The 17,019-nt window shown below is 39.5% G+C and overlaps 1 protein-coding gene across 5 annotated transcripts in view; it reads right to left on the reverse strand.

Annotated features, from left to right (window-relative positions):
* Window positions 1–17,019, reverse strand: part of GLI3 (GLI family zinc finger 3) — a 260,995-nt gene that overhangs the window by 13,317 nt on the left and 230,659 nt on the right. For all 5 annotated transcript variants that reach the window (XM_079947518.1, XM_079947515.1, XM_079947517.1 and 2 more), the window contains 3 exons: window positions 13,394–13,543; window positions 5,492–5,656; window positions 3,147–3,437 (listed from right to left, as the gene is read on the reverse strand). In XM_079947518.1, coding sequence (XP_079803644.1) covers window positions 3,147–3,437; window positions 5,492–5,656; window positions 13,394–13,543 — 606 coding nt within the window. The remainder of the gene's footprint in view (window positions 1–3,146; window positions 3,438–5,491; window positions 5,657–13,393; window positions 13,544–17,019) is intronic.

Consider the following 17,019-nt stretch of genomic DNA (forward strand, 5'->3'; position numbering starts at 1 on the left):
AATAGTAATAATAATAATAATGATGATAATGATAATAATAATAAAAAATCATACAATCATAGAACTACAGAGCTAGAAGAAATCCTGAGGGTCATCTAGTCAAAACCCCTGCAAATAAATAAATAAATTTCCATAACAAGGCAAAGTAAAAACAGGATTCATACCTAGGAAATATCTACATGTGAAATAAACAGACCTCTGGCTGTGTTGAGTTTGCTAACTGTCAGGGGGTGGAGTGGATGCTACTGAATCGCCATATCTTAAAACAGAGCTTTCCAAACTTTCATGTCGGTGACACACTTTTTAGACATGCATCATTTCGCGACACAGTAATTCTGTTTTACTAGAAAAAGGGAGGTTAAACTAACACCTTATAAGAGATACAGACACACATTGCGCAACACACCTGCACACGACACGCTAATGTGTCGCAACACACAGTTTGGAAAGCTCTGCCTTAAAATATTTACAAATAGTCAAAAAATAAATTCCACTCTAAGCTGTGATTTAGTTTGATTGTACCGTTTAAGCCACACAAAATGTGTGTTACTGGTTTTCGTTTTGTTTTCCTAATCAAATATTTCAATGCAAATAGTAACTATGGCTGTTGGGGAAATGTGTTTATATTTTTATTTTTAGGCTACTCTGAAATTCTTTTAAAATGTATATAGTATGTAAAATTAATACATCATGCCTTAAAAGTTTTGCTTGTTATGCACGTCAAATAAACATGGTTCAGCTGTTATACATACTTACCTGGGAGTAAACTCTACTGAACTCAGTAGGACTTCTAGGACATTATAGTATCACATGGAAGTCAGATTCCAATAGACTTTGGGCACTGGAAAACTTCCCAGAAAACAATGTGATTTAAAATTTTCTGGGAAATCCACATCACTGGGCCATATACTTGCAAGTCTATCTTTGTAGCCTCGAGGCTAATTGCTGTTATTATTTTAATGAAAGGTGAATTTTGTGCCACATTGGACACAATTTCTGTGCTCCAGCAGAGTTGCAGTGTACACAGAACCCTGATTAAGGCATGCAAAATCATTTTGCTCTCAAGAACAGCCTCCTATATCAGCTTTTGATCTCCATGGGAAAAAATCTCAGCGATTTTAACAAAAAGACCTCCCATTAAGTGAGCAATGAGCATGCATGTGTTTTCAGGATCACCAGCAACACAAAATTATCTAGTTTTTGTGACGTTATTAGTAATGTGTTGTGGACATTTAGCTGAAAACCCCAGTAGCAATGTTTAAATTAATTAATTCACCACGGAAGCATCACTGGGGCAGTTACTGTTTCATGCTAGCTGAACAAAGACATTTGAGAGTCAGAAGCCTGTTCTTGTAGCTGACTAATTGCTCACAGCAGACACATTCATTCACAAAACAGAGAGTGGCCACGGATGTGTATGTGAACATGTACACGTCTATTTAAAATTGCCATAATTCCAGTTGCACTACATGCCATTTGTTATGAAATGCCATGGATGCGTTTGATGGAATGTTCCTGGGCAGCAAGCAAATGGTTTTCAAAAGTAGCATTGAAGGAACTGAGAAGAAGTTAAAATTCCCTCACCTTATTACCCACTGTCCTTAGGAAGTTAGAACAAGTCATTTAAGAGCATTAGATAGAAGAAATACCAGATTAGTACAATTACAAAAGTCATACAACATGGTCAAGTCATAATTTATTCAACTATTTTAGCACCTAATTTTGATTAACATTTATTAAGCTCAATGTTATAAGTAAATTTTATTTTCTGCATGGTTCTTATAATCTTTTCTCTCCCTTTCCCCCCAAAGCCACTCAATTCAACCACATTGCTGAAATATTAACTAGACTAGGAAATACTTCTGACACACCTGAAACACAGAAGAAACTTAAAATTTAGTCACTTGAGTCCAATTTCTGATCTGGGTCCAGGATTTTAAATACAAACATGGAGCTCCCCAATATACTTTCCATCCCCCCCCCGGCAAGGTGTTGATACCTTTGCATAGCCAGGTCTACTCTCCCCTTGAAAAATATGGGAGATTCTTACATGTTGGATATCAGTGTGTGTATCTGAGTGCTCAACAGATTTCTAAACTGAGCAAATCAACATGGCACATTTTATAAAAATCCATATTAGATATATTTTCCAATTTGGGAATCTCAAATTTGAAGTAATGATTTACTTACATTGAATTGGTAAACCTCTGACTCCACATGGAAAAATCATGATTGAACACTCCTCCATCCCAAAAATTGTCTCCGCAGAGAAAATGAGATGTCAAGGAGAAGGTTTCTTTCACACAAATTTTCTGTGTGCAGGAATTTTTTTGTGGAGGTGCATTCAGTTATGAAAGCCCACCACACCTGCAAACTGATGTGCTACACCCAGGTAAAGGTTTACCAACACTGTGAGAACTAGGCTGTACAGATTATTTTCATTTTGACCCACGCTAGGGTAGCGAGACGGAGCGCTCCGCAGTGCTCCGTCTTCCTGTTCTGGCTTTGGGCTTAGCGGCGCAGCCTGCATTCGCTCTATAGGACGCACACACATTTCCCCTTAATTTCTGGAGGGGAAAAAGTACGTCCTATAGAGTGAAAAATACGGTACCATCAAAATGAATGGTGATAACGCTCACGTCAATGGAACTTGCACAGGAGAGCAAAATAAAGCCTCATTTATCGGAATGGCACAGTGCAAAGAACTGGATCTATCCAAACTTCAGCCAACAGGGGTGCAATTTACCTTTACCTATAATGGCACTGAATATCATGATATACATCTGGTAAATCTTGACAAGTCATTTTTAATATCAATGGAGTAACGCATGTGAGTTCTGTTATGCCAATTTAAGTGTGAATGAATTTTAAATTTCCTGTTTTTGTGGTGGTTAAATGGCATTTTGAGTCAAGATGCAAAGCATGTAAGTATTCAGCCTATCTAGTCTACAAATAGCTTCACGCTGTTTGATTTCCAAACGTTACATTATATTAGAGCTGCCAGATATAATTTATTTCCATTCGTCACAGGTTATTGTAAAGAAAAGCAACCAAAGGCTTAAGAGTTGCAGTATTTCATAACCAACGAACCCCCCACAACCTTAAATGGAAAGGGTGATGGGGAGAAAGCACAAGATGTTGCATACCATGGGCTTCTCGGACTTCACCGCCTTCACTTGGAGGCATTCTTCCCGCTTTGAGGTAGTGTTGCTGAGGTCTTTTTGCTCACCAATCGCGCCCTGAGTCTGGTGGCCTGGGGATCTTGTTTGAGAATGGCTGCCTTGGTCTCTCGGGGGCGGGTGCCTTGGGTGGGTGTCTCCACGCTGCTTCTTGGTGACATGCGCCTCAGGACCATGCACCGTTTTCACATGCTTCCGGAGAGAACTGGGGTCTGTGTAGCGCTTTGTGCACCCTGGTATCTTGCAGACATAGGGTTTCTGCAAGTGGAAAGAAATGTCAGTATTGGTTATGAGTTCTTCCATGGAGCATTTAACAATGCTATACAGCATACTACTGCTACATTCAGAGGCCACAGGCTGTGGATGTTATCTTTCAGCCAATGGCTGGTGGGTTCTGAAGTGCCTTGTACTTGTGGACACATCTGCAAGTTTAGACTCATAAGAGTGAAGCAGAATTAACAGAGGTTAAATCCAAGCTCTCTAATCTTGGTAACTATGGTGCCTCAGTGTGCTTTCCTATGAAATCAGTTCCTGACGGTCTTGTTGCCATTGGTCCTTGGGCCACTTGCATGGAAATTCATCTGGGACACTGCCAATTCTGTAGTTCTTTTGGCAGGAGAGTACCAAAGCAATATGTGCCTACTGTGTATCACGCTGAGCTCCTTTCAAAGTACAATGTACATGCTTTGAATATGTGGAAGGGCTTTGGGGAAACAACATAAATCCTTGAATCACTTCTGCACAGTTCTCATTCTCCACTCTGATTTCTTTATCTTGATATTCACTAGACTCTTAAGAGAATACTGAACACCAAAGTGATTCCATTCTCACTTAACACTGTCAGTGACTAACCAGCAGGTGTCACTAGTAAACAGCGCTGCAAGTCTTTGGGATTATTCTTGTATGACATTTTTCCTTCGTTAATTCAATGTATCTTATGATACATGCAGAGGAAAATAACATGTATATCATGTGATGTGGGTCCATGTTTATTTTCCTATGGGGAATTAAATACCTCTAACCTTGAATTGTTTTCAGTACAGAAAACATTGTACACCTCAACTAAGTTCAAAAGAATTATGAAAGTAGTTCTGTGAGCCTAAGCGGAACTTTAGAGGAACAGCCCCCCCATTAATTTCATTGAAACTGACAGCAATTTCAAAAGCAGCTTGTGATGTGGCATGGGATCAGCTTTGGGAAGATAAAGGAATGACAATAAAGATATTATTATTATTATTATTATTATTATTATTATTATTATTATTATTATAAAGTAAACTTTTCCACTGGCCTGGAGCAGGGCCTGCCTGCCCATGAGGCCGACTGAGGTAGCAAGTCTCAAGTGACCGAATCCAAAGTGTGGGCGCCCCCCCCATCCCCCCTAGAGAAGTGGGAGCAGCTTCCAATGAGATCTCTTGGACCTCTTGCAAAACCTTGCCGGAAGCTGCAGCCACAAAATCAATCCTCAGGCCGCAAAATGGGACGGGCTGCCCGTGGACTAGAGCAAGTCCTTAAGTTGGTCCCCGTCCATATTTCAATTTGTTTATTTACTTAGGATTACTCATATGACCCAGTGCTTTGCTCTATTGTACTGGCACACGGAAGTGGCCAAATGCACTACAGAAATATTGTAAGATTTATAAACAGAGGGTTGTGTCCAATGGTGGATTTGCAAGTCAGGACACCCAATTTTCCACCAGTTTCCTTCATGTTTACTGCTCCCATTCAGCTCCTGTAATGAAGCCCCCATCAAGGTAGTACAACAATACGAAGAAGCAAGGGCTGGCCTTTGAAGTAAGCCGTGCTTTTTGTCTGTTGTGGGGCTTTGCTTTTTGTATTTTTGGCATCAGTTTTGAAGTGACAAAGGTGTAGACAAGAGGGCAAGCAAGTCATGGCACAAAGGAAGTTTGTGCCACCCTTCACACAACTTTTCTTATAGAATAAGAGGTTGCCTGGATCAGCTGCGTTGCACAGGCTGTTTCTCTGGGTACAGCAGAACACAAGCCATTGTTTGTGGCACATCAGCTGAAGCGTATCCATTAGACATAGTGGTGATCTTAATAACAAGTACTTGAAATACGCTGAATAGAAATCAAGGAACTTTCTTTCAAGCAACCTTTGCTTTTTAAATATGCCTTTTAAAAACATACTGTTAAAATGATTTATGACCTTCAAAATGTATGCAATGTTCTAGTTTTGCATCTTCAAAGTTGTGGGGTGTTTCTTCTTGGTATATATTCTACAATAAATTCTTTTGACAGGATTATGTCTGTGCATGGTTGGGGGATTTTACAGCCCATGTGCTTCCTTACCTCATTGGAATGAGTTCTGTTTTGGTGCTTGGCACGATCAGACGCATTTGAGAATGCTTTGTTGCAGCCCTCATGCTCACAGACATATGGTTTCTCTCCAGTGTGAGATCTCAAGTGAGTTTTCAAGTTTTCTAGCCTGGAGTAGGCCTTTGTACAACCTTCAAACTGCAGACGACATGCAAATATGGATTATTCTGAGCGCTTGGTGTTACAGAAAGTAGAGACTGCGAGGGTGGAGGATAAGCCAATGAAATAACACCACATCAAAGGGAGAGCAGCTTTTCAGGATCTAGCCATAATAGCAATGTGTTCAAGATTTCTTTCTTTTGTCTTGTTGAGCCCATCACAATCCCTGGTTAAAAGTATGTAAGATAAAAGCCTAGCTTGCATCAATATAAAGGGAAGGGTTGTTTAGACACTGTAATGCAATTCTGAGTCTGCCTTCCTTTGCATGCTTACCTGGGAGTAAGCCCCATTTAATAAAATGAGACTTACTTCTGACTAACATGGACTGATTCAGGCTGAAAATCCATAATTTTCGGACTTCCGGTTGGCGCCAGCGCTTAATGGCGGCTCTCTCCCGATCTCCGGAGAGAGGGCTGCTTCACGAGTTCGGGTCTGACCGCTACGGCGAAGCGGGGACCCCTAAAATCACAGGCGCGGAAGCCTGTGAACAAGGAGACTCGGTGGGCACTTTTTGCGCCCCCCCTTACTGCAAAAGAGCCTTTTTAAAGGCTCCGGAGGAGCATCGGGGGATCGTGCGGTGCTGAGAGTCGCTACCCAGCCCGTGAAGTGAAGCCGCGTCGCCATAAGCGGAGAGCGCCGATTCCTTCCTGAAATCTGGACTGAAATTGAAATACCCGTAAGTAGGATTGGAAACCTACTGGGATTATAAAAAACATTTGAAATTTGGCTGAAAACGGGGATGGTAAATAAAGGAAGTCTGCCTCCCCCGGTTTGCATGGCTTTTAAAGCAACGGAACTGGAAAGCTGCAATTGAAGGAAAAGTAACTTTGAACTTTAGAATTATTTAACTTTGGCATTGAACTCTAACTACCCCTCCAGCAAGCAGGAGCAGGGGGGGAAGAAAAGGAAACTTGGCTTAACCTGCGTGAGAGGAAATTTAAGTGATTAATTCCTGCTGTCTCTGACTCTGGGAACAGACTGCCTGGGTGAAGCGCTTTGACAGGAACTGTCTGACAAAACCTGCTGCAAAGCGGAGAGCTCAAATAGATACAATTTTTGGGACTTTACAGAAATATTACTGTTGCAATTGGAAGACTGAAAGTTTCTAAAAGACTGAAAGTTTCTAAAAAAACCTCTCTCCAAGAGGGTTTTTGGTTTCTTTGTTTCTTCTGCTTATTGGACACAATGTATTGCTCCCTCTAGAGGGCTGAAAGATTACAGTTGTAACATAGACTGTCAAATAAAAACAAGTCACTGCATTTTGCTATTTAAGAGCTGTTCCTGTGGGAACGACCTTGGGACATGAGTGGTTCCGCAGAAGACATAACAACAAGATCTAAGGCTAAAGCTGCACAAAAGAAAAGAGGCTCAATATCAGGCTTACTGCCAACAGGCACAGCTGGACAGGAGAAAGGAATAAACGTATTCATGGATTCAGTGACTCAAGCATTACTTAAAATAAATGAATCTTTAGAAAATTTGACTAAGCAGAGCACGGAGAATACCAAACAACTGACAGAACTTACAACAAAATTGGACTTAAACACCAAAAGCATTACATCTAATACAGAAACCATAAACAAATTGGTTCAAGAAAACGCCACAATTCGAAAAATTGCAGAAGAAGCTAAAATTACTGCAGAAACTACACAGGAAAGTCTAATACCAGTCTGTAAGAAGTTGGACCAGCATGAGGCGGCCTTGTCTTTGTGGGAGATGCAGAGGAAAGAGAAGAATTTGAGACTTAGGTTGGTCCCTGAAAGTGAAGGGGACAACCTAGTGGACTTTCTCACAAAAGAATTATCAGAATTTTGGCAGGTAAACTTAGAGGAAGAAGATTTTAAGATAACAACCGCCTTCAGATTGGGCAGAAGGCAAGGCAGGAAGATCCCAAGGGACTGTCTGATAACTCTGAGATCTAAAGAGGAAAGAGATAAAATTTTAAATTTACATTACCAGAGAACCCTTCAGATTGGAAACGCTTCTGTTCAAATTTATAAGGACATCCCAAAATATATTCTGGAGGTAAGAACTTATTTTAATAATCTGGTTGACCTGCTGAAGAAGAATAACATACCTTTTAGGTGGGAATTTCCACAATGTTTGTCTTTTAACTTCAAAGGAAAGAAAGTCAAAATAAGAACAGTGCAAGATAAAGAACAATTCCTAGACAGAAACGAGGAGGACCTTGTGAAAGGAGTGCTAGACTCGACCTCTGACACAGACCTTGGAAACTTGACATTTGGACTGAAGTCACCAACGGAAGAAGAACAGCTGCAGGGAGCAGCTGGAGGTAACTAACTAATAATGTCTCTGCAATTTTTAACTTGGAACTGTAATGGACTCAACCTTCCCAGAAAAAGGCGTGAGGTCTTTCATATCTTGAAAAGAGAACAATTGGATTTGATATGTCTACAAGAAACCCACGTAACAAGGGCACACAGAAGACTACTTATAAATAAAAGATTAGGACAAGAATTTATTTCATCAGACAAAGTTAAGAAAAGAGGAGTGGTGATTTATGCAAAGGAAAAATTGGCCCCAAAATTGATCTTTAAAGATGAATATGGAAGAATTCTGGCAATTGAGATACAAATCCAAGAAGAAAAACTCCTGATAGTGGGCATCTATGCACCAAATGAAGGGAAGGCAGAATTTTACAAGAAATTGCATGAGACATTAACGGATTATTTGGATTATAAGGTGATCTTATTAGGAGATATGAATGGCGTGGTCTCTACAAATATGGATAAAGCACAAATACAGGTGGTCTCTAAGGACGGGAGACTACCTAAGACCTTTTTTGAAATGACTGAAAACATAGACCTGATTGATATCTGGAGAACAAGAAACCCTCTTGAGAGAGAGGGAACATTCTTTTCAGAGGCACAAATGACATGGACAATAGATCAAATATGGATTACTAGTGGAATGGCTCCAAGGATAAAAAAGGTGGAAATCTGCCCAAAGACATGCTCCGACCATAACGCAGTGAAGATGGAAATGAAACTAACAACAGCTGGATCCTTCAGATGGAGAATGAATGACACCCTATTCAGAGAGGTGGAGATTTACAAAAAGGCCCAAAAAACTTTGAAGGACTACTTTGAGATAAATCTGAGGACAGAGGTTGAGAAAAGAGTGATTTGGGACGCAAGCAAGGCCGTGATGCGAGGTTTTCTGATACAACAGAACTCTTTAAAGAGAAAGAAACAAAATGAAAGGAAGGATAAGATTCTGGAAAAAATAAAAGAAGGAGAAAAGAAACTGAGGTCTAAACCAAAGTCTCATGAAATTCTGAGAGAAATTAAGTTCTATCAAATGCAATATATGGAATTGATGAACCAGGAGATAGAATGGAAAATCAAGCAAATGAGACAGAGGACATTTGAATCAGCGGACAAATGTGGGAAACTTCTAGCATGGCAATTGAAGAAGAGACAGAAATTAAATACATTCACAAGTTTGGAGGTGGATGGAAAGAACATCTTTAAACCAAATGAGATTAGCAACTGCTTTCAGAGTTATTTCAGGAGATTATATGCACAAGGGCCGGAAAACGAAGGAGGCATAGAAGATTTTCTTAAGAAATATGGATTACAAAAAATTTCGCAACAAAGTATGTTGATTTTAAATGAGAAAATAACAGATCAAGAAGTGGAGGGTGCCATTCAAAACATGCAACTAGGGAAATCTCCAGGACCATATGGACTAACCTCCAGATATTATAAAGCATTGAAAGAATGGTTAATACAGCCGCTTAAGGAGGTTTGTAATGAAATATTAGAGGGGGAAAAGGCACCTGAATCGTGGAAAGAAGCTTTCATCACACTTATACCAAAGACTGAAACTGAAAAAAACCAGATCAAGAACTACCGCCCTATATCATTACTTAATGTGGATTACAAAATATTTGCTGACATTTTAGCAAAAAGACTGAAGAGGGTGTTAATGGAGGAGATTCATAAGGACCAGGCAGGCTTTCTCCCAGGAAGACACTTATCAGATAATGTAAGGAACATAATTGACATTATGGAACTGCTAACTGTAAATATTAATACGAAGGCAGTCCTAATCTTTGTGGACGCGGAGAAAGCCTTTGATAATATCTCTTGGAAGTTCATGAAGAAGAATCTCCATGGGATGGGGGTAGGTCAAAGGTTTGAAAATGGTATAAGTGCAATATATTCTGAACAAAAGGCTAAGCTAATTGTAAATAACGTGGTTACTGATGAACTTTCCATAGAAAAAGGGACACGGCAGGGGTGCCCGATATCCCCATTACTTTTTATATCAGTCCTGGAGGTTTTGTTGAACTTGATTAGGGGGGACCAGCTGGTAAAAGGAGTTCAGGTCGGAACTAAACACTATAAATTGAAGGCATTTGCAGATGACCTAGTATTGACTTTACAAGAGCCAGATACTAGTACAAAAAGAGTTTTAGAGTTAATTCAATTCTTTGGTCAGGTGGCAGGATTCAAGCTGAACAAACAAAAAACTAAAGTTCTGGAAAAAAACTTAACAAATGTTGAAAGAGAGAGATTCCAAAACGAAACTGGGTTAATGGTGGTAAAGAAAGTAAAATATTTGGGGATTAACATGACATCTAAAAATGTGAATTTATTTAAAGACAATTATGATAAATGTTGGACAGAGGTAAAGAAAGATCTAGAAATATGGTCGAATCTGAAGCTTTCCTTGTTAGGCCGAATTGCAGTGATCAAAATGAATGTATTGCCTAGAATGTTATTTTTGTTTCAGACATTACAAATTGTGGATAAACTAGATTGTTTCAAGAAGTAGCAGAAAGATATATCTAAATTTATCTGGCAGGGCAAAAAGCCCAGAATAAAATTTAAGATACTTACTGATGCAAAAGAAAGAGGGGGGTTTGCCCTGCCGGATTTGAGACTGTACTATGAATCGGCAGCTTTCTGCTGGTTGAAAGAGTGGCTACTTCTTGAGAATGCAGATATTCTGGACTTGGAAGGATTTGATAATAGGTTTGGCTGGCATGCATATTTATGGTATGACAAGGTTAACGTTCACAAGGGTTTTAAAAACCATATTGTTAGGAAAGCATTATATAATGTTTGGATTCGATACAAGGATTTGTTGGAAAATAAAACTCCTAGGTGGTTATCAACCTATGGAGGCTAAGGAGGTGAAGAAACTTAACATGGAATCCAAATGGCCAAAATATTCTGAAATTTTAGAACAAGAAAGCGGTGAGTTTAAATTACAGAGTTTTGAGAAATTAAAGCCCAAGGTACGAGATTGGCTTCATTACTACCAAATAATGGAAACATTTAAACAAGACAGGAAAATTGGCTTCCAGGTGGAGAAATCGAAATTGGAAACAGAATTGTTAGAACCCAATACTAAGAATATATCAAGAATGTATAATCTGTTGCTGAAGTGGAATACAATAGATGAGACAGTTAAATCAGCCATGATTAAATGGGCACAGGACATTGGTCATGACATTATGTTTGCTGACTGGGAAAAGTTATGGACCACAGGTTTGAGATTTACGGCATGTAATGCCTTGAAAGAAAATATTATGAAAATGATATACAGGTGGTACATGACCCCAGTCAAGCTTGCAAAGATATACCATGTGTCTGATAATAAATGTTGGAAGTGTAAAGAAGCTGAAGGAACATTCTTTCACCTCTGGTGGACTTGCCCTAGAGTGAAGGTTTTCTGGGAAATGATTTATAATGAAATTAAGAAGGTACTTAAATGTACCTTTCACAAGAAACCAGAGGCATTTCTCTTGGGCATGGTCGGCCAATTGGTGTCAAGGAAGGATAGGACTTTTTTATGTACGCCACTACAGCAGCAAGGATCCTTCTAGCAAAGTATTGGAAGACACAAGAACTCCCCACACTGGAAGAATGGCAGACGAAAGTGATTGACTTTATGGGATTGGCAGAAATGACTGGCAGAATCCGTGACCAAGAGAAAGAGACGGTGGAGGAAGACTGGAAGAAGTTCAAAGCTTATCTTAAGAACTGTTACAATATTGATGAGTGCTAAAATGTCAAGGGAAAGGAAGATACAGAATTGCAGCGGAAATTGTTTGTTGAAATAAGATGAAATTGAGAAAGATAATAAGTTTTAATTAATTGGAGTAAAGGGTTGCTGAAAAATTGTAAAATATGGATGCAAAAAGGGTGAGGTATGGGGAAGTCCGAGAAAGAAGGCTTATGAAAATGAGGTTATGAAATCATATCTGTGTGTTTGTTTTTGTTTGTTGATGTGTGTATGCTGTTTTGTCTTAAAATTGGAAAAATAATAAAAATTATATATATATATATATATATATATATATATATATATATATATGAAAATCCTTAATTTTCATTTTTTGCTTGTTTGGTTATAGTTCCATCTAAATGGAAAAAGTGATCAGAAGAGTCTGAACAACCAAAAAGCAAGTTTCCTAGGCAGTGAATTCTTACGTAATACACTGTCACAAGGCTTGGTGATGGTAAAGCTAAACTGGCTTTGCTCAAGTATGTGGATTAATTCATGGAAGACAGCTCCATTTATTTATTAGAAATATTAATAGTCTGTTAAATATCCCAATAGAAAGGACGTGGGTGGCGCTGTGGGTAAAACCTCAGTGCCTAGGACTTGCCGATCGTATGCTCGGTGGTTTGAATCCCCGCGGCAGGGTGAGCTCCCGTCGTTCGGTCCCAGCTCCTGCCCACCTAGCAGTTCGAAAGCACCCTTAAGTGCAAGTAGATAAATAGGTACCGCTTTATAGCGGGAAGGTAAACGGCGTTTCCGTGTGCTGTGCTGGTGCTGGCTCGCCAGAGCAGCTTCGTCACGCTGGCCACGTGACCCAGAAGTGTCTGCGGACAGCGCTGGCTCCTGGCCTCTTAAGTGAGATGAGCGCCCAACCCTAGAGTCGGACACGACTGGCCCGTACGGGCAGGGGTACCTTTACCTTTTTAAATATCCCAATAAAACCATAAAAACATATACCACAATAAAAACTAAATGTAAAAACTAAAATGTAAAGACAGATAGAACTGTTCTTAAAAAAAAAAAAACCTCATCTAAAAAAAAACTTTACTAAGGCTATCAGTTGCAATAGCTGGTTCTGTATCTAAAGCCTTTGGACACCAGTTGACAAACCATGTCTTCAGCTGGTTTTATGAAATGTAATCAAAAGGACAGAATTCTGACAGTCTTTAATAGAGAAGATGCTGTTTTTCTCCATCAACCAGTACTGTGGAGTGCATTTTAAATATAAGTAGCATGTTGATTTTAAAGTCATTTACAATATTCCCTTTCAACTAAATCTCAAATGCCATTTTGCTGCACACATGTTCAGAGAGATCTTCTAAACTTCCTTTGCCGCCTGCTCAGCCATGCTGAATAATGCAATGTCATTGAACATCTGGCTGTGCCACTGCCCACCTTTCTGGCACAGGGATGGGCGACTTGTCAGGATGATGCCTACTAAGCAGGGATGATGAAAATTGTAGTCCAATGACAACCGATTAGCCACTCCACTTTAAGATCACATAAGATTAAGTTAAATATCACTGGTTCCAGCACTGATTTCACTGCTGTGCATAGTGCCACATTTTAGGCAGTAGTGTTTCATAAGGCAGCAAAACCTGCCAATCACGTTTGTGCAAAAGGGAAATGGAAACAAGCCAGTGGGGCCAGTGATTTGATTTGGGGCTGTTGACTCACAGTGCATTTGTGTGGCTTTTCTCCCGTGTGCCTCCTCATGTGTACCACCAGCATGTACTGAGCCTTGAACGGCTTCTGCTCTCGAGAACAATCCAGCCATCGACATACAAACTCCTTCTTCTCCCCATGTATGTGATCGTTGTTGATATGCTGTATGGATACAAAGAACATTAACGTCACTTTCTGTCAGTTCTTCATATATGCTTAGAAACATCAGGTCAAGTAAGTCTAATTGACCTGGAAACAGAACAACACAATGATACTTTTGTGTACAGAATGGCCTTCATATTAACAAATAAGTTACACCTACTTCTGTAAGCCCATCAGTCTCAATGAAAGCCAACTGGTTTTGAGTAAGCAGAAGAGTACCAGGAAATCCATTGCTTTGGATAATTTCTAAGTGAATGTCTTTTTTTTACAAAGTTTCTCTGAGAGCTGCCTCTTTCTTCTTCTGAATATTCTAAGTTGATCAGAGTTAAGTGTGTGAAAGTGACATAACGTTGGGAACTGCCATATGTAGCAGCTATTTGGTTATTAGTTAATGTTCTAACCTAATTTAATTTATTTTTCCTGCTAGTTGCTGATGTACTTTATACCACATCACCTGCTATGGCATAAGTCCTCTGTTCCAATTAAGTAATTCACATAAAATTTAACCTGAATAAATTGCATTCAACATGAGCTGGCTGGCAGGATCAGACCCATATTGTTTTTGAAGTAACTGATATGTTTCAAAGGGTTCCAGATAAAAAATGGAATTTATCAACCCACTGTATTTTAAATAAAGCTGACATTCATACTGCTACATTTCCCATGAAATGATTGCAACGATTACACAATAGCCTGACTGTGTGAAAACAAACCACTATCATCAATAGTCTTCGTATCATGTGAATGCTACATTTGGAAAACAAACATTGGAGAAACTTGCTAGAATATGTGCTTAAATTGCCCCTAAATTATATATATATATATATATATATATATATATATATATATATATATATGAAATAAACTATGAAGATCAAACATTCAAAAGGATAACAATATGAGAGTGCAGTAACAAAAATAATAGAAATAGTCCAAAGCTGTTTACATATATTATATTGCAATTCTTACAACAATCTTGTAAGGCTTGGTGTAAAAGTTGGAGACCTCCTGGTACCTGATGGTTTCTTGGTCTGTCTTTAAAACTCAACATTTCAGTGTTTTTTCTTCTCAAGGTGGCCAAAATGGCAACCTCAGTATGTTCTAAACAGCCTAGGGCCAGCATAAATCAGGGAGCACCTTCTTCTGTACAGCTCCCATGGCTCCTTAGATGTTGGCAAAAACACCCTGAGAGGGAGCAGGGCTGCAGCTTATCTCTAGCGGAATCATTATGGAAGGCCCTCCCTAGATGGAGTGGGTCAGGTCCCAGGTCATTATTTTTTAATTGCCTCCACTCCCCCCCAAAAAGCTTTTCCTCTGGGCAGATCTGTGCTGATTTAAATGGTTGCATGGCTTCCTAACTGCATGGATTTTAAAAACCACACTGTGATGTGTGCTTTATAGATTATTTGGAGTACGGAGTTGTTTCCTTTTGTTTCATAAACTGCTGTGGGTGTTGTATGAATGGCAGAGAATGTGGCATAAATATTGACATAAATAAACAGTCACATAAACAAACAAGAACACAATCACCACTTAGCCACTAGGTGGCTGCCTAGTTCAGGTTTGATATCAGACCCAAAAAGTTGGGAGGGAACAGTTAGTTCACTTAATATCTTCTCCCTAAGTAACTCATGGAAAGTCAGTAGTTCATATTTGGCCACAGAAATATAGCCAACCAAACAGGCTTGCTGATCTTCACAATCATATGGCATCCCTGTGGCAAACAAATGTCAGCTCCTTATAAGAGACAACTTTTTTATTACCATTTGTTCTCTCTCTGTGTGTGTGTTTTAAGTTAGAATGGCACACACAGCATATGAACTGAACAGATGTGCTGGACTGAGTACAGCATGTAATCTTTAAGAGTTTCTACTTCAAGTGCATATCTCTGTAGTCCATTTATATTACATGGCCTGCACTGAGAGTGTACAGATGGCAATATTTTGAAAGTGAATCAGGGCAGTATGGAGAGGTTTATGTGCTTTCCCATTTCCTGAAAGAAAAAGAAGTGACTGCAAAAAAGCTCAATTTATTAAATGAACAGCTCAGCACACCTGATTTGTGTGTGTAAATTAAGAACAGCCCTGTCCTCATCAGAATACAGGAACAAAATAAGATAATAGAATCACAAAATAAGATAATAGAATCATAGCATTGTAGATTTGGAAGGGACCCTGAGGGTCATCTAGTCCAACCCCTCGCAATGCTGGAATCTCAACTAAAGCATCCTTTGCAGATGGCCATCCAACCTCTGCTTTAAAACCTCCAAGGAAGGGGGGTCCACAACAGAAGTCATCCTACAGGGCAACCAAAGCAGTTTTGTGCCAAAACCAGGCCTAAGCCCTGACGAAAATGGATCTGGAAAATCAGTTTCCTCCCAGAGAGGCTGGTTCTTTTCTGTGACCACCTGCTCAAGAACTTTGCCCAAGAAGAAGAGGTTGGCAATCAGCCCGTAATAACTTAGATCCTCCAAATCTAGGGAGGGTTTCTTGAGGAAAGATTTTACCACTACCTCCTTCATGCAGGCAGCCAAACCCCCTCTCAAAACGATGTATTAATCACCTCCCTGGCCCAGCTGGACAGGGGACATGTTGGGACAAGCCCCATGGCAGTCATGAAGTCCTGAGCCACCCAGAGCCAGTTGCCTCAGGGCGGATGTTAAAGTCCCCCCAAAACTAGCAGTCTGGGAGGGAGTGTGTGTTTAATTGTTTAGACGTTTATTGTTAAATAGTTTTGGGATGTTTCATGGAAGGGAAGTAAATAAAACAGTCTTCATGAAATGATCAATATTCATCCTAAAGCTGCCTTTCTCAAAACTAGCTTGAGAACCAACTCCTCTAGAGGAAAGCCAAATGTTCACAAGCTTCTGTTTTCACTGCAAAACCTGCCCTTTCTGGGAGTAGGAAAATGTAACTTGTTTAATTAATTAATTAATTAATTAATTAAATTTCATGACATTTTATACACTGCTTGATTGTAAAAAGTGGTTTACAGAAAGATAAAACAATAAAACTGAGAAACCGGACTTTAAAACATAAAAAAGTTACAATACTAATTAAAATTCACTTCAACTTTCTAAAGCATCTAGGTGGGCTTGTCTAAATAGTTGTTCCCACCTCACTCATTTTCCCAGCACCCACAAAACAAGTCTTCGGTGCTCATCATGAATTAACTTAATCTTACTTCCTTTCACATCTTCCATTTCTGCAAGGCTGACACCAGCTTTCTCCTAAGTTTAGATCTCTTCCTTTCCTCCCTGATATCTGCCCTTGTTCTTTTAAAAAGCAAATATATATGAGTGCACAGCACTCACATAGAAAAGCAATTGTGTTAGCTGTTTATTTTATTATGTGTACCATGCGTACGCTTTTTAGAAAAGATTGGCTGCACAATTTCAACACAATTAAAATCCAAGATAGAACATACAATGCTAGAGGTGCCTCTGTGCTGGAAGAAGAGTGGGACTATTTACACCT

This window comes from Podarcis cretensis (genome assembly GCF_951804945.1).
Source record: "Podarcis cretensis genome assembly, chromosome: 12".
NCBI lineage: Eukaryota > Metazoa > Chordata > Lepidosauria > Squamata > Lacertidae > Podarcis > Podarcis cretensis.